This window comes from Lagenorhynchus albirostris, chromosome 15, assembly GCF_949774975.1.
Source record: "Lagenorhynchus albirostris chromosome 15, mLagAlb1.1, whole genome shotgun sequence".
Taxonomy (NCBI): Eukaryota; Metazoa; Chordata; class Mammalia; order Artiodactyla; family Delphinidae; genus Lagenorhynchus; species Lagenorhynchus albirostris.
In genome coordinates this window covers 18,644,922-18,667,231 of record NC_083109.1, presented here as the reverse complement: position 1 = coordinate 18,667,231, position 22,310 = coordinate 18,644,922, and the positions used below count along the sequence as shown (strand labels likewise).

Genomic DNA, 22,310 nt, shown 5'->3' with positions numbered 1-22,310 from the left:
AGGGCAGCACCTCGGTTCAGGAGGGATGGACACACACCTATGACTGGCAATAGTTAAAATTCAAACCGCTCTCTTAGGCACCTAATACCGGGGAAGGACCTGAGAAAGGCAGAGGGGCAGGGGTTCATTTTCTGAATGCATTTCTTTCTTACTAGAGTCGTGGTAATAGCTGACGTTACCAAGAACTATGTGTGACTGTGCAAAACCCTTTACACGGCTTATCTCCTTTGGTCATCAGCACCGCTTCCCCAGGTAGAAAGTATTACTATCCTTATTTTACAGAGGCAGAAAACAAGCCCTAGAAAGTTCTGTAAGTTGCCAAGGTCACATGGCTACCAAGGGGCAGAGCTGGGCTTCAAACACGGTAGTCTGATGAGAACCTATACTGTAACCACTGAGCTGCCCAAAACAGAACAAAAAGAGAGTCCCGGCTGAAAATCTGATTTAGAGAGTGCAACATATTTAGAATTGGAGAACACTAGTTTAATCTCTCTTCTTTGCCCATGCAATATCAGTGAAGAGAAGGAACTTCAAGCTGATCTACTGTACCATTCTGAAGTGACACTCAAATATGCCAAAGCAGCCTTTCCCACTATTTAGGTAGTTAAAAAGCAAGCAAAACCCAACAACCAGGCCTTCCATCCTTCCTGCCATAGAGAACATTTTTGGGTATTCTTAGAGTACCCGTGAAGACCCTTATAATGCTGAAAGTTGTAATCATAGACACTTCTAGACTGAGAAGTGCTGTACAGACTATGAGATGTGGGGTCAGGCGCCAGGGCTACCATGCTCCTTATTACAACGGATGTGTGGCTGCCGTGGGCACCGACTCCACAGGGGTAGCTCCGGGCTTGGTGTGAGGCAGGCACACCTGCCATGCAGGCTTCCTTTCCACCCTCCCTAACAGCTTCTGTTGGCCTTAGGCAAACCCTCAAGTGAGGAAAGATTCTGGAAGCCGTAAGTGCCTTTCTGTCTCCTGCTCTCTCTCGATGGCAGGTCCCCTCTCTATCACTGACAGAAAGGAGAAGACCTGGCTTAGCAGCAGCCGAAGTGAAAAAGATGTCATAATCTTGTGGTCACATAACCAATCTAATGTGAGTGTGACAGAGCGGTACCGCAGGGAGCACATGGAAAGCCCTGCCTCTGAAGTCTGCATGTGAACATGCAGTATCCTAGTTTCTGCCTCTGTGAATCAATCTGAAAGAAATATTCATCTCAGAAGAAGTATGAATCAATCATTTCCAAGGGCAGGGTCCCAGAGAGTGCTGACAAGTAAGACTGTCAAAGTAAGGGCAACAGGTTAGTTCCAACCTGCAGTTTCTCCATCTTGAGCATGTCTGTGTTTGGAGTCTGACAGTCCACTGCTCTCTGGCCTTGGGCAAGGTGTTTCGACCTCTCTCAAGCTCATTTCTTCATTTGCAAAATGGAGACAATAGTACTTTACGGGTGATCGTGGGGCACAAATGAGTTGATTATGCCAAGTGTTTAACCAACTGCTGGCACAAAGCAAATGCCCAACGCACGGCAGCCGGCACCGAGGAGATACCCACGCACAGGCCCAACTGCTAGAGGATCCTTCAGCATTTCTCTCTTTCAGCTGAAGTGTGTTCTCTAAGGATAGCTTCACGACACAGTGGCCAACAGCAGCAATAACAACAAAAGTCTACAGGTAAGTACATGGCCAGATACTATACTGAGTACTTCACGTGCGTTTTTCATTTATTCATTCTAAACGACTAAATGACCCTTTTTAGACAGAAGGAAATTGTAGAAGGAGAGGTTGATAATCTAATACTACATATAGTTATTAAGTGGTGAAGATGGAATTCAAACCTAGAAGGCCTGACCCCAGACGAGGAGCTCTAACCACGGGGATGTATTGCCTCCGGGGGCTGAAGACACACCTGGTTGAATCAAATGCACTGTCAGTCACTAAGAGTAACTTAGCTTCCCGCGTGGCACTTCTCCGCCGAGGATGCAGGGCTGTTTCCTGATCTGAGAACAGCAGATCCCCCTCGCCTGTGGCTGCTCCTCCAGGCCCGGCTGCCTCCCCTCTTTGGTCTGGGTGTGGGTGCAGGCAGTGGCATGGCAGCACAGACCTGCAGACCCAGGGAATTTCCTCTAAGCCCTTACAAAACTCCAGGGCCAAAAGAGCGGTGATGAGCTGCCTTCCTACATTTGTTTGCCAGGAACTGTGCTGGGTTCAGGAGCTCTGACAGTGGGAAGGATGGAGTCCTTATCCTTCTAGAGCCCACATTCTGGCCATTACAAGAGACATAAAATAAATACTGGCCATGTAGTGTGATGAGTGCTCCTAAACACAGTGGGAAAACCAGAAAGGGTCACCAACTCTGCATGGCCCAAATCAGGTAGGGGAAGGACATCTGAGAGGTGACTTTTGAGCTTCACATTGAAGGACACAGGAGTTCACCAGGAGGAGAATATAAGAACTCTTTGTGTAGAGGTAACAGGATGCGTGAAGGCGCAGTTAAAAAATATCCCACAGCAGTTTTCATTTTGCAGAAAAATCAAGCATCCTACTACCTTCATAAATTTCATGTAGAAATAGAGAGTAGATACACATCAAATGTCATTAACACAAAATTCAAGGATTTTATAATGGAAAGACTGAAGGATTTAGAAAAAGATGTGAGCGGGCAGACACTGCTCCTGAGGAGTATGACTTCTTTTGCAGCTCATTAAAACTATTTGAGCTTCCCCCGTCTAGAATAGGGATAAGAACAACGCCTAACTGAAGGGGAAACGTGCTTTGTAAGCGTGGAAGTAAGCGTGGAAGTACTCCATCTACATTCAAATATCTCTATTTGAGTTCAGAGACCCCTTGATCTCTCAACTCATAAGAATAGAGTCATTGTTCAGTTCCTCATTGAACTTTTCTTATAGTGGGATCTGACCATTTTAGGCATTAAGTTTCCCTGCAGGAGTTTCTTCCTAGTCCACTGTGCACATGAACTCACCCTCCTTTTACAGAGAGCACCTGCTGTAGGAAGTGCTGCAGAGCGAGGACAAGACTGCTGGTTAGAACACAAGGACTACACCAGGCAGAGCTGGGCCGCTACTTATTACTATCTCAGTTAAAGGAGATAGTAACCTTCCTGCATACTGGGTTTGATAGAGAACGATTTCCTTTACCATTCTAGGCTCTAGACCATCCCAAACACAAGTAAACTTTCTGACTAACTGCTTTAGAAGGCATGTCCACTGACTAGCTGCAACTGTTTACCAATCAAAAGCTCTACTGGTATTAAACAGAAAGGGTGGGGGAAGGGAGTAGACTAATCATCTCACATGTCCCTCTAACATTCTGTGGTTCTCCAACTGCCACGTTTGAAGAGGACAACAGCACAGTGAGCTCTGGAAGGCACAAGAGTAGCAAGGGGTCTGGAGACAACATGATAAGAAGAAAGAGGAATTAAGGATACTTCACCTGAAAAGAGACTTAAAGAGATTACGGTAGCTAGTTGGTCTCAAAATTTTTTAGTCTTATCGGAGAGGAAAGTAAGAACAGTTTTGCTCTTTGCAGGACCAGAAGAAAACTAGAGTCCGTGGAACCAACTGGGAGTCAGATTTCTGGGTCAGAATAAGGAAATACCACCCAACAATGAAATGGGCTTCCTTGGAAGATAGCACATTCCCCCTTTCCCTTCATGGATTCCTGGAAGCACCTACACCTGCCTGGTATGCCCCCACAGTGATGTCGCAGTAGAAGGGATGGAACACTGAGACCATGCAGACATGCGTTAGGGCCCTTGCAATGCTGAGATTCTCCCATCTACCAACCAGGCCCCCTCCTATGCCCAGGTCTGTTTAATTCAGATGAATTAACTTAGTGATGGATGATACGCTCTTTGGGCTTCCTTAACCTGCTGATCTGCCTGAGAACAGAACTGGGAGAAGGAAACACCCAACCAGTGTCTTCAGTACAAGGGCTGGGGCGTGGGGAGAAGGCTTGGTTCAGATGTTGGCTGTTCCTCTACGTTTGTTATTCTAGCACATGGACTAGAAGTCGATCTTAATCTGTTTATAATCTGTTCACCTCAAAATCTGGGAAAGGCACTCCCCATTCCTTCTGCTTTTGATTATATTCTATAGCCCAGGTTTTAGGGATCTGAAGAGCAAAATAAATAATACAGGCATTATTTTCATAAATGAATTTAAAAAAAAAGGAGTCCCAGAGGAGTTTAACCATACTATAAGGAAACTTGAGTTATTTTACCAATTCTGCCACAACTCCCACTTCAGTGCCCAGATCTCTCCAAGACTGAAGTAAGCATGAGTTAAGCATGTGAACTTTACCATGAACAGCTTTCAGAGCTGGGTCTGGCCTGCGGTTGGTCTGGGGGCTGCCTTTTCATAGAGGATGCTGCTGGGAGAAGGGGTGTGTATGTACAGCTAAAACACTTCCTACTCTCTTGACTATGAAAAGAATATTTGATCAGAAAAAAAAAAAAGCCAGAATAGCTAGAGAATATCTAGTCTGAACGCTATCATCTAGTAGCTGTGAGAATCTGGCAACGTCCTTTAACTTCCTGGGCCTGAATTTCCCCAGCTCTCACATGAGGGCAATAACACCTGAAGCTCTTACTTCACATGGCTGAGGTGAGGATCAACTGAAACAAATGGGAAAAGTGCTTTGGAAAGAGTAAAGTTCCATAGGAATTTAAGGTACTATTTTCATTTCTTTGGTACTCAAGTTATTTCCATGGGAAAACACATCCCACATTCCAGACAAAGGAAGTAACTGTAAAAGCTAGGCAGAGCTTCTACCAGAATGGCACAGCTCAGATTTTAATTGTCAAGACCAAACCCAACTTCCTTCAGGTCCAGGGTCTAAAGCTTCATGCTGATTTGCTTCAGTCCACTAGGAGATATGGAAACATATCTTCAAAAAATAATTATTTCTTACTTTGGGAAAGTGATGTCATTGTTACTGTTACAGCAATCAGAGCTGATGGAAACCAAGGTAAATACCATTCTCCAAACTAGAACCAAAAGAAGAGAATTGAAAACTTTTGGTTGGTGATCAGGAGGAGAAGAAAGATTATTCTAGTAATGGAGTCAGGCGAGGACAATGCTACAGTAACCTCTGGGATATGGAACCCATGAAATTCTAACAGATTTATTTGCTCCACTGAAAGCCAGAGAAAATGTGGTCAAATAGTGCTGGGGCCCTAGTAAGGTTTTGGTCTGCTTATGCAAAGCCCTAGAAACTCATCTGTAAAATGCAATATAGACTTTCGCTTCTGGGAAGATGCATATTTCCCTATTCCACACAATATTTACAACTAAAACCCCTGGACATTATATATAAAACAAACCTAAGAAAACTCTGAAAGGTGAAGAGAAGACAGACCAACCAGGGACTTTGGGACACATGGGATGACACAGTGGTGAGTTTCCTGGGTTTTCTTTTTTGCCTTATATATCCTAGATCTGGAAGTAAAGAAGCTGGCTATCTGGAAATGACAAAGGGTACAGACAAAAAAAGCCACAACAAAAGCCTGCTCTCTCTAGTGAAGGACTAGGAAAAGGGCAAGCTAGGAATGGACAAAATGTTAAGACAAGATGTGCTACACTTCAGCTCAACATAACAGAAAAAACTTCTGCTCACCACATCCATGCCAGCAGAGGCTGAGTGGGCATCTAGAGTCTAAAGGTGGACTCTAGACTTCCACCTTTGCCAGGCTGTAACAGGGCTCCCCATTCCCCTGCTGGGTGGTGTCAAAAAGCCAAGTAGGGAGCTGGGACTTTTATCCCTGCTAGGTGGTAATAAGGCCCCCAACACCCATGGTGTCAGCAAAGACCATGTGGAGATCTAAACTTCCATTCCTGCCCAACAGTAATGAGAAACACCCCTGCCTTGGGTATCTTCAGGGGCTGACTGGGAACATTAACTTCTACTCCCACCAAGCAGTAAAAAGGTGGTGTACTCTGCCACCCACCCTGCCCCATTCCCCTGCAACAGAGGTGTCAGAGGCAATCAGTTACAACAGAAGTTTTAAATAAGATCCTGAGTTTCACAATGTAATACCCCAAATGTTCAGGTTTCAATCAAAAATCACTTATCACATCAAGAACCAGGAAGATCTCCAACTGAATGGGAAAAGACAATCAGTAGACGCTAACACGGAAATGACAGAGAGCTTAGAATTATCTGACATAAGAATTTAAAGCAGTCCTCAATGAGGAATTCTGAACATACTTGCCACAAATGATAACACAAAATCTCAGCAAAGAAAAAGAAGATCTCAGCAAAGAAAGAGAGATCCAAAGAAGAACCAAAGGGAAATTTTGGATCTGAAAAATACAATAATGAAATGAACCAGACCAAACAAAAACAAAAACACAACGGACAGGCTCAACAGCGAATGGAGGAGAAAGAGAAAAGAATCAGTGAGCTCTAAGAGAGAAAAATATAAAGTACCCAGTGTGACCAACAGAGAGAAACAGATCGAAAAAAAACATTAAACAGGGAATTCCCTGGTGGTCCAGTGGTTAGGACTTGGCACTTCCACTGCTGTGGCCCAGGTCCGATCCCCAGTTGGGGAACTATGATCCTGCAAGCCATGAGGCACAGCCAAAATAAACAAAACAAAACAAAACAAAAAACAGAACCTCAGGGACCAGTGGGACTATAACAAAAGATTTAACATTCATACCATCAGAGTTCCAGAAGGGGAGGAAAAAGGAATTCAAGAAATAATGGCTGAAAACTCCCCAAATCTGGTGAAAGACACAAACCTACAGATTCAAGAAGATGATAAACACCAAACAGGATAAACTCAAAGAAATCCACACACACAAAAATCACAGTTAAGCTTCTGAAAACTAAAGAAAGAAAAAAAAACTCCTGAAAGTAGCAACAGAGAAAAACACACCTTACCTAAGGGGAAAAACAACTTGAGTGACAGAAGATTTCTCATCAGAAACCAGGGAGGCCAGAAGGAAGTGGCACAACATTTTTCAAGAGCTGAAAGAAAAGAACTGTCAACCCAGAATCCTATATCCAGTGAAAATATCCTTCAGGAATGAAGGGGATATTAAGATATTCTCAGATGAAGGAAAAATAAAAGAACTGTCAACAGCAGACCTATCCTAAAAGAACAGCTAATGGAATTTCTCTCAACAGAAAGAAGAAATCTTGGGACACCAGGAAGAACAAAGTAAATAAAAATACAGTAGATGTTCCTTATCCTCTTGAATCTTCTCAATTATATTTCAGAACTGCAGCAAAAATTATAACATTGATATGATTCTAAATGTATGTAGAAGAAATATTTAAGACAATTATATTATAAAGGGACAAAACTAGAAGTAAGGACACTATACTTCACTTGAACTGGTAAAATGATGATACCAGTGGACTGTGATATATTATATGTAATGAAATATCTAGAATAACCACTAAGAAACTTAAAAAAAAAACCCAACAAAACATACCCAACATAGATAAATCAAAAAAGGGATCAGAAAAAAGTTTCAAATAACCCACAAGAAGTCAGGAAAAAGAAAACAGAGAATAAAAAAATGGAGAAAACAAAATGTCAGACTTAAGCCTTAATGCATCAATAATTACATTAAATGTAAGTGGCTGAATACATCAACTATAAGACAGGGTGCATTAAAAAATATAACCCAACTAAATACTGTCTATAGAAAACTCATTTCACATAGGCAGGTTGAAAGTAAAAGGATGGAAAAAGTTATATCATGCAAACATTTATCAAAGGAAACCAGGAGTAGCTATATTAATATCAGATAAAGTACACTTCAGAGCAAAAAAAAACTATCAGACACAAGCAGGTACATTACATATTGACAGCAAAGTCAACCCACGAAGAAGACATATCCTAAATGTGTATACACCAGACAAGAGAGTTGCAAAACATGTGAGGCAAAAACTGATAGAATTGAAAGGAGAAATACACAAGTCCATAATTATAGTTGGAGACTTCAATACTCCTCTCTCAACAACTAGACAGAAAATCAGCAAGAATACAGAAGAACTCAATACTATCAACTAACAGGACTGCATTGACATTTATGCAGCGCTCTGCCCAACAACAGCACAATACACATATTTTTCAAGTGCCCATGCAACATATACCAAGAGAGACCATATCCTGGGCCACAAAAATAACTTAACAAATTTAAAACCACTGAAATAATAGAGTGTATTCTCTGAGCACAATGGAATCAAACTAGAAATAAAAACCAGAAAGATTATAGGACAATCTCCAAATACTTGGAAATTAAATAACACATGTCTGATAATCCATGGGCCAAAGAAAAAGTCTCAAGGGAAAAAAAAATTAATTGAATGAAAATGAAAATACAACAAATTTTACTATTTATAATAAATAGTAAAAATCGTGGGGCCTAGCTAAAGTAATGCTGAGAGGGAAATTTATAGCACTGAATGCATACATTAAATAAGCCCAAAAGTCTCAAATCAGTAATCTAAGCTCCCACCCCAAATATCTAGAAAAAGAGGAAAATAGAACAGAGGGGCTTCCCTGGTGGCATAGTGGTTAAGAATCTGCCTGCCAATGCAGGGGACACAGGTTCGAGCCCTGGTCTGGGAAGATCCCACATGCTGCAGAGCAACTAAGCCTGTGTGCCACAACTACTGAGCCCGTATGCCACAACTACTGAAGCCTGTGTGCCTAGAGTCTGTGCTCTGCAACAAGAAGCCACGCACCGCAACAAAGAGTAGCCCCCGCTCACTGCAACTAGAGAAAGCCCGTGTGCAGCAACGAAGACCCAACACAGCCAAAAAACAAACAAACAAAAAAAAACAACACAAAACCGGAAGGAAAAGAATAATAAGGAGCAGAAATCAATGAAATTTAAAATAGAAAACAGAGAAAAATCAATGAAACAAAGTTCCAATTCTTTAAAAAGATAAAGCAGACAAATTTCTAGCAAGAATAATAAGAAAAAAAGAAGATACAAATTATTAATATAAGGAATGAAACAGGGAATAGCATTATAAATTCTGCAGACATCAAAAGGATAACAAGATGATACCTCACTGTAGTTTCGATTTGCTTTTCTCTAGTAATTAGTGATGTTGAGCATCTCACACCAGTCAGAATGGCCATCATCAAAAAATCTACAAACAGTAAATGCTGGAGAGGGTGTGGTGAAAGGGAACCCTCCTAAACTGTTGCTGGGAATGTAAATTGATACAGCCACTATGGAGAACAGTATGGAGGTTCCTCAAAAAACTAAAAACAGAACTACCATATGACCCAGAAATCCCACACCTGGGCATATACCCAGAGAAAATTATAATTAAAAAAGATACACGCACCCCAATGTTCCTTGCAATGCTATTTACAACGGCCAGGACATGGAAGCAACCTAAATGTCCATCTACAGAGGAATGGATAAAGAAGATGTGGTACATATATACAATGGAATATTACTCAGCCATAAAAAGGAACGAAATAGTGCCATTTGCAGAGATGTGGATAGACCTAGAGACTGTCATACAAAAGGAAGTAAGTCAGAAAGAGAAAAACAAACATTGTATATTAATGCTTATATGTGGAATCTAGAAAAATGGTACAGATTAACTTATCTGCAAAGCAGAAATAGAGACACACATGTAGAGAACAAACTTACGGATACCAAGGGTGGAGAAGAGGGGGTAGGATGAATTGGGAGGCTGGGATTGACACATATACACTACTATGTATATAACAGATAACTAATGAGAATGAACTGTATAGCACAGGGAACTCTACTCATTGCTCTGTGGTGACCTAAATGTGAAGGAAATCTAAATAAGAGGGGATATATGTATATGTATGAATTTTTCATAGTTTTCCTCCTTTCCATATTTGACTGAATCATGTCAAAAGAACTCAGAAGCCAACTTGAGGAGTTTTCCATAGGCCATATTTTAACAGCATTAAGAAACAGAGACTTCCCTGGCGGCACAGTGGTTAAGAATCTGCCTGCCAATGCAGGGGACATGGGTTCGAGCCCTGGTCCGGGAAGATCCCACATGCTGTGGAGCAACTAAGCCTGTGCACCACAACTACTGAGCCTGCGCTCTAGAGCCTGTGTGCCACAACTACTGAGCCTGTGTGCCACAACTACTGAAGCCCGTGTGCCTAGAGCCCGTGCTCTGCAACAAAGAGAAGCTACCACAACGAGAAGCCCGTGCACCGCAATGAAGAGTAGCCCCCGCTCACCGCAACTAGAGAAAGCCCGCGCACAGCAATGAAGACCTAACGCAGCCAATAATAAATAAATAAATAAATAAATAAATAAATAAAATTAGTGACAACACCAAAAGCCAGTGAAGATGAGGAGAAAGTGGATCATTCATACATCACTGGTGGGAATGTAAAATGGTACAGCCACTCTAGAAAACAGCTTGTCAGTTTCTTGAAAATACTAAACATATAACTACTACATGATTCAGCAATTATACTCTTGGACATTTACCCCAGAGAAATGGAAATGTAAGTTCACAGAAAATCTGTATGCAGATGTTTACAGAGGTACTTGCAATAGTGAAAAACTGGAAACAACCCAGATGTTTTTCAATGGATGAAGGGAGAAATACTACTCGGTGATATAAAGGAATGAATTATCATTACACACAACAATGTGGATCAATCTACAGGGAATTATGTTGAGTGACAAAAGCCAAGCCCCTAAGGTTACACACTGTATGACTCTATTTATGTAATATTCTTAACATGACAGAACTACAAAAGTGGAGAATAGGTTAGTGGTTGCTAGGGATTAAAAAGGAGGTGAAGGTAGGAGGGATGCAGATGTGGCTATAAAAGGGCAACATGATGGATCTCTGTGGTGGTGGAAATGTCCTATATCTTGATTCTGTCAATGTCAGTATCCTGCCTGTGATATTGTATCATAGTTTTGCAAGATGTCCCCCTGGTGGGAAACTGGAGAAAAGGTACACGGGATCACCCTGTATTGTATCTTACAATTCCATCTAAAATCTACAGTCACCTCAAAAGCAAAAGTTTCACTAGAATAAAAGGGCAACGCAGTCTGTGAGTTGACAATTTTTACAATAAAATGTTGGGGAAAATGCAATGCAACTGCAGCAATGCAATCAAGTTCCCAAAGACCAATATACCAAGATGGGGATTTCTCTCCTGATGTTAAAGATAGTGTGGATTACAAACACAGCACATGTGACTCACCATTTGTTTCTGGAGGCCATCTACTTTGTCTTCTGTATTGTCTTCTTTATCTGTGTTGCCTCTAAATAAAATTAAAAAAAAAAATAAAAAGCATCACACACCACTTAGAAGCTATTTTGCAACTAGGATGCTTGCATGAAAATCCCCCAGAATCACTGACCAAAGAGAATATTAGCAGATCCGTTTCCCCAAAGGCCTCAAAATCTTGGTTTTTCCAGTGTTACAACTTCTACGAGCAATGACTTCCACTCAAATGAGACTTTTGCACGAGACTCATGATCTACTCAGGCAAGTTCAGAGGCCGGCTATTCAACAATGATGCTATCTTTAAAAAGGTAATTACTGCCCATCAAGAACCATCTGAATAAGCGGCTTTGATAAAAGAACAGAGTCTAAGGCTGACAGCCATGCAAACTAGGAGTCCTGATGTGCTGACCCCCAGGTCCCACAGTAGGATGCCATGGAGGCAGAATCGCTCCCCACATTTAGCGGCCGTCACTTCCTTGAAAGGGAGCTCTGCCGTGTGTGCTGAGGAAGGACACTGCCCTCCGGACCATCAGCTGCTCGTCCCTAGATTAGCTGCCTAACATCTTCTCCCTTGTGAGCTTAACTACTGCTGATGCCTACCTGTTTTTCACGATCCCTGGTAAAATCAACTTTGAAGGATTCCTGTCTCAAATATTCTTCTCTCTGTTGTTCAGGTCCTGGGGGCAGAAGGAGCCTCCTACCTTCATTGCTTAACCACAGAAAGAACAGCCACCCCCAAAGATACCAGCTGTAAGCCACATTCGGGCACCTCCCCAGGTGGTGTTTTCCCTGACCCCGTGTGCCCAACATTAACACCACTGGTCCTTCGGGCATTTGTTAGTATCTCTCTGAACGCATCTTTATTATCTTCGGGGCAGAGAACGTTACAATAGCTAGGGCGTTCACCAGGAGCTAAGGACAGATGGAAAATGCATTTCATCCTTTTCTCAGCCTTAGCACATGGTTAGGGGGCCTGGCATTGTGCACCCTCATGTCCAGGCTTGCCCGTGGCCCCAGGAAATGCTACTTTTGGGGGGAAGATCAGGCCAAAAGCTTACCAAACACAAGCTGAGAGATATATGTGATGTTTTCCAAATATATATATACATATGAAAACCACAGCTTTTCGCTATTTAGCTTTCCTATGAATTTACACATTTTGGAGTTATGCCCAAAGTAATTAAAACTCGACAAAGGGGATGCTTCCATATTTTTTTGCGCACAACCCAGTGACAAGACCTGAATGCCACGGCCATCAAGCAGTGGCTCCTAAGTCCACCTTACTCATGGACCATGAAATCTTTAAACAACACTGGAACTTCATCTGAGGCACTTCAAGGTCAGGAAGCCTGAACTTGCTGTACCGCTTCTTAACTTTCTGCCAAGTATGAGAAGTTATGAGAGGTCTGAATTCTTCCGAGAATCCTCTGACCAGACGAGCCTGATTAAGGAGTAGGCAGGATGGTGGGCAGCTTGGGGAACTCAGGAAGGACAGGAACTGGTATCTGGTTCAAAGTGTTTGGGATTCAAGGGAAAAGCCTGAGGCATCGTAGGATGTAACCAAAGCAGCAATTCTGGAAGGCAGTTCAGGTTTAAGGGAGATGCCAGACCGTGAGGAAGAGACTATTATAGAGTGCTGGATGTATGCGGTCAGAGATTCGTGGCGCGACAAGTCACACTGTGGTTGGCCCATGAAGCGTCTCACCTTTCGGGAATGTCTGAGGTCCCATCTGTAACACCCTGCTCTGCAGAAAGGGACTTCTCGTCTGGCATCCCAACCTTCTCCAGGAAGCAAAGTGCTGGGTCTGCTCTCATGGCATTGTACCTCTCGTAACCTGATCAGGGGTAATGAGGAACAACGAGGTCATGTCAGAACTCACAAGATCTGCCTTGCGCCCTAGACAGTCATTTTGTTTCCCTTATTAAATAAAACGCAAAACAAACAAAAAATACTGATTTAAAAATGACCGGATCCTGTAAGATTTCCTGTCGGGGAAGATCCTTGCGCTAAAGTGGACACCTTTGAGGAAGTAGTGCTCGCCCCAAAATGAAAGCTGATGTAAATATTCTGTGTCCGTGAAGACACACAAGATACAGATACAATTCCTACTTGTTTGCGTCTTTTGGACAGCAAGGGAATCAGGCAAGCTGGTTTTGCAATGTCTTCCCCTCACCAACCCCCCAACTCTGGACACCCTATTATCTTGTCATCTCATGAACAGGCCTAGTTTTCTTATGGTCCAATTTTATCCCATGTGTTAGAAAGGGAAGCTGAGCAAAGTAATGGATGCAAAGGATGAAATATAAAGAGGACTACTGTGATTGTCGATTGGATTAAAACGGACCCGTTGCCTCTATATTCACAAACTCAGTATGAAATCCTAATCTACTGGCCAGGGCTTTGGAACTGACTCTCACCATATCCCCAGCGTCAAAAACAGATGGAGGATTTCTGATCCAGAACAGAGACCTCAGACAGAAGGCAAAATGATGAAAAAATATCCCTTTTAATTTGATGATGCCATGCACGACAATTTGTTATTTTATTGAATCTCATGTAATCCTATAATGAGACAGGAATATTTGGTCACAGCTATTGTCATAACGAATTATTTTGGGGGGAAACTCCTTCATGATCATCAAAACCCTTTCCATGTTGCCCCTAACTAAGTCAATTTCTAACTCTGTAGTATGTACAGAGAGACCCCATCACAGGTGATGTAAGGTGCTGTACCTAAAATGAGCACCGGCTTGGCTGCTAGTAACAGACTTGATTTTACTCTGTTGGGTATTTCCCTTCTATATTGGTTTTTGTTCTGGTATCACTGTTGATGCTGTTCTAGCCCTCATGTGTAGGCAGCACCTGGTACTTTTTATCTGAGGAGCTGCAGGTGCTTTATCTTTTAATTCAAAGTGACATTTCTGCCATCTCCATGACAGGTGCTGCCTGCACGAGGCATATGGCAGGAGAAACTGGGGCCTTATGTTCTTCTTTATTCACTTATTCCTTAGGGCAATTGTTTGATTACTGTAAGCCTCTCTCATGAGACTGTGGGCTCCCCAGGGACAGAATCTGTATCTGTTTTTACTCATCATTATACATTCAGTACCTAGCACAGGGCCTGGCACTGTATACACTCAACAAACCGCTGACTGGATGTGTCAGTTTGGCCCAGACTCTCTTCCAGTAATCACTGTAGGAAGAACCATTCTCACCCTCTCCCCATGGTCTGCCTCAGCTCACATCACAACAGAAATGCCCACCATGCTCCTGCTGTCTTGAGGACATGCCTGCCATCGTCTCTACCTGCCCCCTCCCCAGGAAAAGAGGGATGCTTTATCTCATAGCTGAGATGGTGAAACCTTCCTCCTCTGACCCTTTATCATGGAGGGAGGTTAACTGTCCATGAGGGTCCTGCCCTCACGCATGCTGTGCTGGACAGGGACTGAAGCAGGCTGGTCCCTCCAGGTGCCTACTACCTGGGTGAGTCTCTGCTCTGCAGACTTCTTCTTGTCATGTGCAGGCCTGAAGTCTAGACAAATTCGGCATTTCTATTTCTCAACCAGCTATGAAGCTGGAGGCGAGGAAGAGTGATTGACCCAGTTCCCTAGAAAACCCTAACAACTGTCCTGAACAGACAGTAGTAGGAGCTGTAATAGCAACATAAAGACATAAATAGAGCAACAGGTGGCGTAGGCTGCTTGCCTCTCTCCACTTAGTCTAGAAGTTCCTCTATAAGAATATGAACAGAAATACTAAAATCCATAGCTTGATGAGTATTTCATAAATCCAGGCTGCCCGAGAGGGGCGGCTGCCATTTCTTAATGCGATCAAGAGCGGTCAACAGCACAGATTCGCTGCAGGGTCCTTCTTGCTGTAAGCGGAAGCTCCAGCCAGTTCTTCCACGGTGGTCAGCGCGGAGATGGAACCGGGGCTTTGGTCTTCCGATCTAAGCAGGGTCGTAGCAGGCTATGTCTGGGATGGAGTAGAAGAGCCACAAAACCTTGGACGATGAACAGCTGTGTATTTCTTAACAAAGAAAATGGCTGCAGCTCTACAGCTCATACTATGTCTCCAGGGCATGGAGGCAAGGCAGAGAGAGCTCCTGATAGAACCCTGAAAAGTAAACGCCAGACAGCTTGGCTCTCTGAAAATATCACATCTCCATCGGCTACTGGGTATCTGGGAGCTTGTCACCTGGTAAGACACGTTGTGTGGGTTTGGTTATCCTGTGGAGAGGGCTGTTTCGTGGGGTGATGAGGTGTGTTACCCAGGTGAGGACAGGTCTAAGCCTAGGCGCACAGAATGTCTGCTGGAGCAGACCCAGCAGAGCAGCTCCCCGCCAGGAGCAGGATCTGATCTGGACTACGCAAGACACCAAGGAGGATGGGCCCACGGAGCCAAGCATCGGCATTGGTCCAACCCAGCCTAGGTTTGACTCCAATGTCACTGTCCAACTACACGGGTCTGGTCCCATCCAAGAGTGAGCCAGTCTGCATGTGTGGCTTAATACCGGTCCCCCAGCACTGGGTACAGAGGCTAAGTCTTCCCCATCTTTACAGCGTGTCTGCTAAGCTCATCACATTACACCAGGTACTTCAGGCACTGCATGCATCACCTCCCCGGCACCTGCCCCCCCAGCTCTGACCCTGAATACCAGAGCTCACTCAACTGGGAGAACCTGAACGGAGTGGGTGATGCACCATCTTCGAGTCTCACAGGCGCGCTCAGGAAACACTCAGGAATTATTAACTTGCAACCCTGCGAGCTGCTTCACTGAGCAGAAGAATTTTAGATTTGGAAGTAACCTTAGATATCATCAGATTGACTCTACCATTTCTGATAAGAGACTGGTTCGTTGTGCTTCACGGAGAGGTCACATGGTTCCTCTTCTCATTTCAGACTGAGTTCTAGCCCTGCACTGTCCAGCAGAGGAGCCACATACGGCTAATTGAATTTGAACTAATTAAAATTACATGAAATTAAAAATACAGCTGCTCAGTTGTATTAGTGACATTTCAAGCGCTCAACAGCCACACGCGGCGAGCGGCATCCGTAGAGGACGGCGCAGAAACTGGACACTTCCGTCACCAGTAGTAGTTCTAGTGGACAGCACTGCTTTAGCCTAACCTCAGTGATTTGAAAAATTTCACTGAATTATAGCTGATGTACAATATTATGTTAGTTTCAGGTGTACAACAGAATAACTGGACATTTAAATACATTATGAAATGATCATCACAATAAGTCTAGTAAGTATCTGTCCCCACACACAAAGCTAATACAGGATTACTGACCATATTCTTTGTGACTTATTTTATAAATAGAAGTTTGTATCTCTTAATCCCCTTTACCTATTTTGCCCACCAACCCACTTCCCTCCCTTCTGGCAACCACCATTTTGCTCTCCATATCTATAAGCACCTGTTTTGTGTGTTCATTTGTTTTGATTTTTAGTTTCCACATATAAAGTGAGGTCACGTAGCATTTGGCTTTCTCTGCCTGACTTATTTTACTTGGCATATTACTCTCTAGGTCCATCCATGTTGCTGCATATGGTGAGATTTCATTCTTTTTTATGCTCAAATAATATTTCATTGTATATATACACCACATCTTCTTTATCCATTCACCCACTGATGGACACTTAGGCTGCTTCCATATCTTGCCTACTGTAAATAATGATGCAATGAACATATCTTTTTGGATTAGTGTATTTGTTTTCTTTGGGTAAGTATACAGAAGTGGAGTTGCTGGACCGGATGGTAATTCCATTTTTAATTTTTTGAGGAACCTCCATACCGTTTTCCATAATGGCTGCACAAATTTACAATCCTGTCGAAAGTACTCAAAGGTTCCTTTTCTCCACATCCTCGTCCACACTCGTTCTTTGCTGTCCTCTGATGCTTGTGGGTCACCAACCCGGGGGTGTGGGTCCCAGGCTAGACTGCACCTCCGCCTCGCCTACGATTCTTGTTGTGGCTCCTTCTTTACATCTCCATTTGGGGAACGTCTTTTCTGCTAGTCTTCAGGTCATTCTCAGAGACAGCTACTCTGTAAGCAGGTGTAATTTCCACATGCCCGTGGGAGGACGTGAGCTCAGGACGTTCCTACTCTGCCACCTTGATTCTGACTCCCTTACCCCAGTGGTTTGATAAAGGGCTCTCAACAGCACCAGACCCTCCCCCAAAGCCTGCATTTGTAACACCAGAATCTACGTTTTGAAGGGTTCTTCATTAAAATAGGTACACGCATGGTTGTTACGTAAATATTGCAGGTTGGCCTGCAAATGTTGAAGAATTCTACTCACAAGGGCATGTGTTAGAAAGAGAGTTAACCTTCCAAAGGCAGAGGAATAAGTGACGGTGGACAGCACCAAGCACCTGTTATGCACTAAGCACTGTTCTAGGCCGCCCACATATACTGTCTCATTTAATCTTCAAACAACTCTCCAGGTAGGTTGTCTTGATACTCTCCCCAGTGTACAGGTGAGGAACTAGGTCAGAGAAGTTTATGACTTGCCCAAGGTCACACATTTAGTCACTGGCAGAGCTGGCAGTGAAAGCCAAGTACACCTAACTCTTCCCACTTTAACCCCTGCTCTCCAGTTCAAAATTTTGGCTAATTCACCTGGCAGGGAAGGTGTGTATTAGGCACATCACAGTGGATATTATCTGGGACTTTCATTATTCATTTTATCAGTTGGCTGAAAGCAAGGGCAGGTAGTTAGAACAAGGCCAGAAATGAAGAAACAGGACATTTATTTCAGTTTTTCCAAGCTATTCAAAAACCCACCTCAGTCCCCTTTAGTCTCTAGGTTACCACATTAAAAAAAAAAAAAGATGTCTATGCCATCTACTATTCTTGAATTTTTATACCAATAGGGCAAAAAATACACACTAGGAATATGCAGATTAGCTAGAACGACCTTAGAATTCTGCATACATGTGACATGCTAAAACCTAACATTTCCCCCATTTATTTACTGCTTTACTCAAGAAACCCCGCGGCCTACCACGTGACAGGCACTAGGCCGGAGGCTGGGACCGTAAGGGTGAACAATCCCACGCACAATGGTGCGGTGAGGCTAGTGAGGAAGATACACACTGAACAAAGCCCTTGTGGCCACCCTTTCAAAGTGCCTCACTGATACTTATATTTGCTGTATTTTCATGACTCACACATTCATCTGGCCAAATTTCTGAGAGGACAGAGATGAGGCTCTACTTTCTAAGAGAGATGTGCAACAGGCCTATGGAATTTTTCAGGACAGAGAAAATGTTCACGGAAACACTCACCGTGCTTGAACACGCCAATCAGAATCACTGAAACACTCACCGTGCTTGAACACGCCAATCAGAATCACTGAAACACTCACCGTGCTTGAACACGCCAATCAGAAGCGACTTGTCGGCCTCAGCATCCCACCAGTCCACTGGGATCTCCACGCAGTCGATGTCGGGCAGAGGCACGTCCAGCTCCCTGTGGAAGGAAGGGCGTGGACTCAGAGTGCCGTCAACACAGACAGAAAACAACACAAGAGCTCCCGGCCTGAACCCTCATACTAAGCCACATCCCGGGCTGCATGCTGAGAAGCTGAAGCAACAACAAATGAGAGGATTCAGATAGCTGGGGGCCAAGATATCTTAACCAGGGCTCTGCCCCTGGTTTACAGAGGGAGCTACATCAGCAGATGTACTTGGTATTCAGGCTCCACTCAGACTGAATGACGCAGAATCTGAAAGCACCTCGTGGAGAACGCACAGTCAGCCAGCCTGAGGGCTCTACCCGTGTCAGGTGGCTCTAATGTGCCTCTTCGGCTGACAGCCATGGCAAAAGCCAGCAATACGTTGGTTATGTGAAGGCAGAACACCCCTTCTGACTTCATACATGATACATGCATTCAGGTGTCTGAATTCATACAGGATCAAATGCTGCAAAGTGCCCAAATCATCTGGATTCAACCTTTGGAGACCCCAGGCACCATTTGAGAACAAGCTAGTCTGCACTGCTGCACGCGGGGTGTGAAGAGAGCCTTTCAGAGGCTGGCAGCCACAGCAGGAGGCACTTCCTGGTGAGGGTCTGCTAACGGACTGCTGGGTAAAACTTCTGGCCAGAGGGATGAACACAGCTCACCCCAGGGAGCTGACATGGAGGGATCAGCCCCTCGCTGAGTTTCTGTCCATGTTCTGAGAGCCCACATGGACCCTTAGCTGACTGGCTTTATTTGTCTGAGCACCATCCTTACTCTTTTGAAGGCTCTGGGGTTTTGGGGAGAACATCCATCTGGATGGCTCTTCCCTCCCACCTCCCAGCTGCCTGGGATGGTGCCTCTGCAATGCTGAAGTTTCTTCTCCCATCAGGTTCTTCTTGTTGTGACACAGGGCTGCCTGCCCCTTGCCGGGCCCAGCTCTCCCTGTGGGGATGGGGCTCCTTGGCCCCCACCTCTCCAGGCAGTGCTCCCTAGCTGGCTCCACTTCAGGGCCCAATGCTCTGCCTGCGTGGTGCCGTGGGCTGAACAAATTTTGGGGGATGAGCTGTGATTCATTCCTCAGAGCACTTTCTGCACAATAAGGCATTTAACCTGCACGGGACCAGTGAGAGCTAAGATTGAGGGAAGCAGAGGGAAGGAGGGAAGCGGGGGGAAGGGGGTGGGCAATGGACCTACTCGTTCCACGTTCTACTAACTTCCCTCCAACTACGCATCTAAGAAAGCACATGATGGGGAGGAGTAAATTCAGATACATTACTTCTGCCCAGTTAACACTGGATATAAATAAGCAAGTTGAATTCTGCTGCATATACATGACTGACAAATTGAACGTTTTAGCAACACACCCCACCTCCCTATCCTTACTAGAAATGCCGATAGTAACTACCAAGTAGTAACAGTCAATGAGATGACTGGTCCTAATTACAAAATGCCTCAGGGGTAGGACTGTCATTGCCTGTCACCTCTCTCCTTCTTTAGTGCTCCTGTGACCACTGAAGTCATTAGCACTGCCCAGTGGAAAGTAAGAGAAAGAAACCAGGGCCCCAGGGAATCTCAAAGCACAGTTCAAATACCAACACTTGCTATGTCCCCTGGGAACAAGCAGCGTTGTGGGGGCCAGAGCAAACTGCCAATCTGGGGAAGGTGAAGGAGGCTGTCTGGGGATCCCACTTATACACTGTGACTTCTGACAGTCCAATCAAGTAGTAGCTGGGGGCTCAGCAGCCTCATTCCCCCCAATCCTGGGATATTCCCACAGGATTCTACAGCTTTGGAAACACTAGCTTACAAAACTAAGGCACAACACATCATATGGTGGCAAAGTATTAGTAATACGACTAGCAAATAAAGGAGAACCACTCAAAGGTAGAAGAGGACTAAGGCCAAGAGTGGGATTCCAAGTAGAGCTTTTAGTCTACACCTGTTGGATCAAGTATCAAAGTCACTAATATCTATCGAACAATGATTAGCTAAGGTAGAGAAATGACTGCTTTAAAAGCAATTTTACAACACTACTGGGAGAAAAAAACCCCAACTAAGAACCTCACCAAGAGCTGTGTTTGTAAGCAGCTGTTTTCTCCTTTATTTCACTCGTGGATGACCTGGCTGAATCATCCTCATTCTGCCTGCCTGCTCTACCAGAACTGGTCCTGGGTGGGAGGGAACACGGGCCTCTTGAAACACAGGCAGGTTTGTCCATTTCCATCAACAGGCATTTCATGGCAATGCTTTAACACTGGGAGCTAAGGTTGACCTGTTTTACCTGGCCGGAGTTCCTTCAAATGCTTTATCCGCTGCTTCTCCCAGTATTTCAGCTTTTAGGTAGTACAGCATCCGGACTCGCAGTAGTACCCTATGATACGTGAACACAGTAATGAAACACATTAGAACCCATAAGCTGCCTGTGAATTGCCATCCCCAAGCTGACCTGGGGGAATTCCGGGCGCTCCCGGGTTGTTAGGGCTATGAAGTTATATATGAGAAAGGACTAGAAAAAGAAAACACCAGGTATTAATGGCAGAAATTATTGTGATATCTCCATTTCACTCAAGAAAATGTATCTCATCAGTCATCTGTTAAGGTCATCCTGTGGGCGTGGGAGGTGAGGGAGGGGAGGTGAGGGCAGCAGAAACAGCATCCCACCTGGTCCTTAACAGCAGCGGTCCCCAACTTTAAAAAAAAAAAAAAATTTATTTATTTTTTGGCTGTGTTGGGTCCTCATTGCTGCGCGCGAGCTTTCTCTAGTTGTGGCGAGCAGGGGCTACTCTTCATTGTGGTGCGCGGGCTTCTCATTGAGGTGGCTTCTCTTGTTGCGGAGCACGGGCTCTAGGCGTGTGGGCTTCAGCAGTTATGGCACGCGGGCTCAGTAGTTGTGGCTCGCAGGCTCTAGAGCGCAGGCTCAGTAGTTGTGGCGCACAGGCTTAGTTGCTCTGCGGCATGTGGGATCTTCCTGGACCAGGGATTGAACCCGCGTCCCCTGCATTGGCAGGCGGATTTTTAACCACTGCGCCACCAGGGAAGCCCAGTCCCCAACCTATCCCTGGCACCAGGAACCGGTTTCGTGGAAGACAATTTTTCCATGGACCCGGGGGGTGGGGGGTGGGATGGTTCAGGGGGTAATGCGAGCGATGGGGAGCAGCAGATGAAGCTTCCCTTGCTCACCCGCCCCTCACCTCCTGCTGTGCGGCCTGGACCACTACCAGTCCGTGGCCTGGGCGTTGGGGACCCCTGCTTAAGAGGTCTCACCCTGTCCACACGGCCACAATGATCTCTCAGGCAAAGCTGCCTTCCAGGAGGCTCGTTACTAGTTTCCTAGTTTAGTGACGGGTGAGGTTATGTTGAATGGTGCTGTTTTCAAATAGTTTCACTTGCACATAGTTACATGTTACATGAATATTTTAAAGTCTTTTTCATGGCGATACTGCCAGAGAGCAATCCCGTCTTCTCTCCTGTGATTCGGCACGGACCACACTCAGGCTTCATGCAACTGCCCCAGCAAGTTTGAGATGAGGCAATTAAGCATCTGTTGGGCAACTGGTGTGTCCTGCACCGTGCTGGTACCGTGAGTATGTAACAC

General features: G+C 44.6%; 1 protein-coding gene across 1 annotated transcript in view; it reads right to left on the bottom strand.

Moving 5' to 3' along the window:
• The window catches only part of CHD6 (chromodomain helicase DNA binding protein 6), a 211,562-nt gene that overhangs the window by 22,897 nt on the left and 166,355 nt on the right, over positions 1-22,310 (bottom strand). The window contains exons 26-29 of the mRNA XM_060122500.1: positions 20,997-21,086; positions 18,620-18,723; positions 12,946-13,075; positions 11,214-11,274 (exon numbers count right to left, since the gene is read on the bottom strand). Coding sequence (XP_059978483.1) covers positions 11,214-11,274; positions 12,946-13,075; positions 18,620-18,723; positions 20,997-21,086 — 385 coding nt within the window. The remainder of the gene's footprint in view (positions 1-11,213; positions 11,275-12,945; positions 13,076-18,619; positions 18,724-20,996; positions 21,087-22,310) is intronic.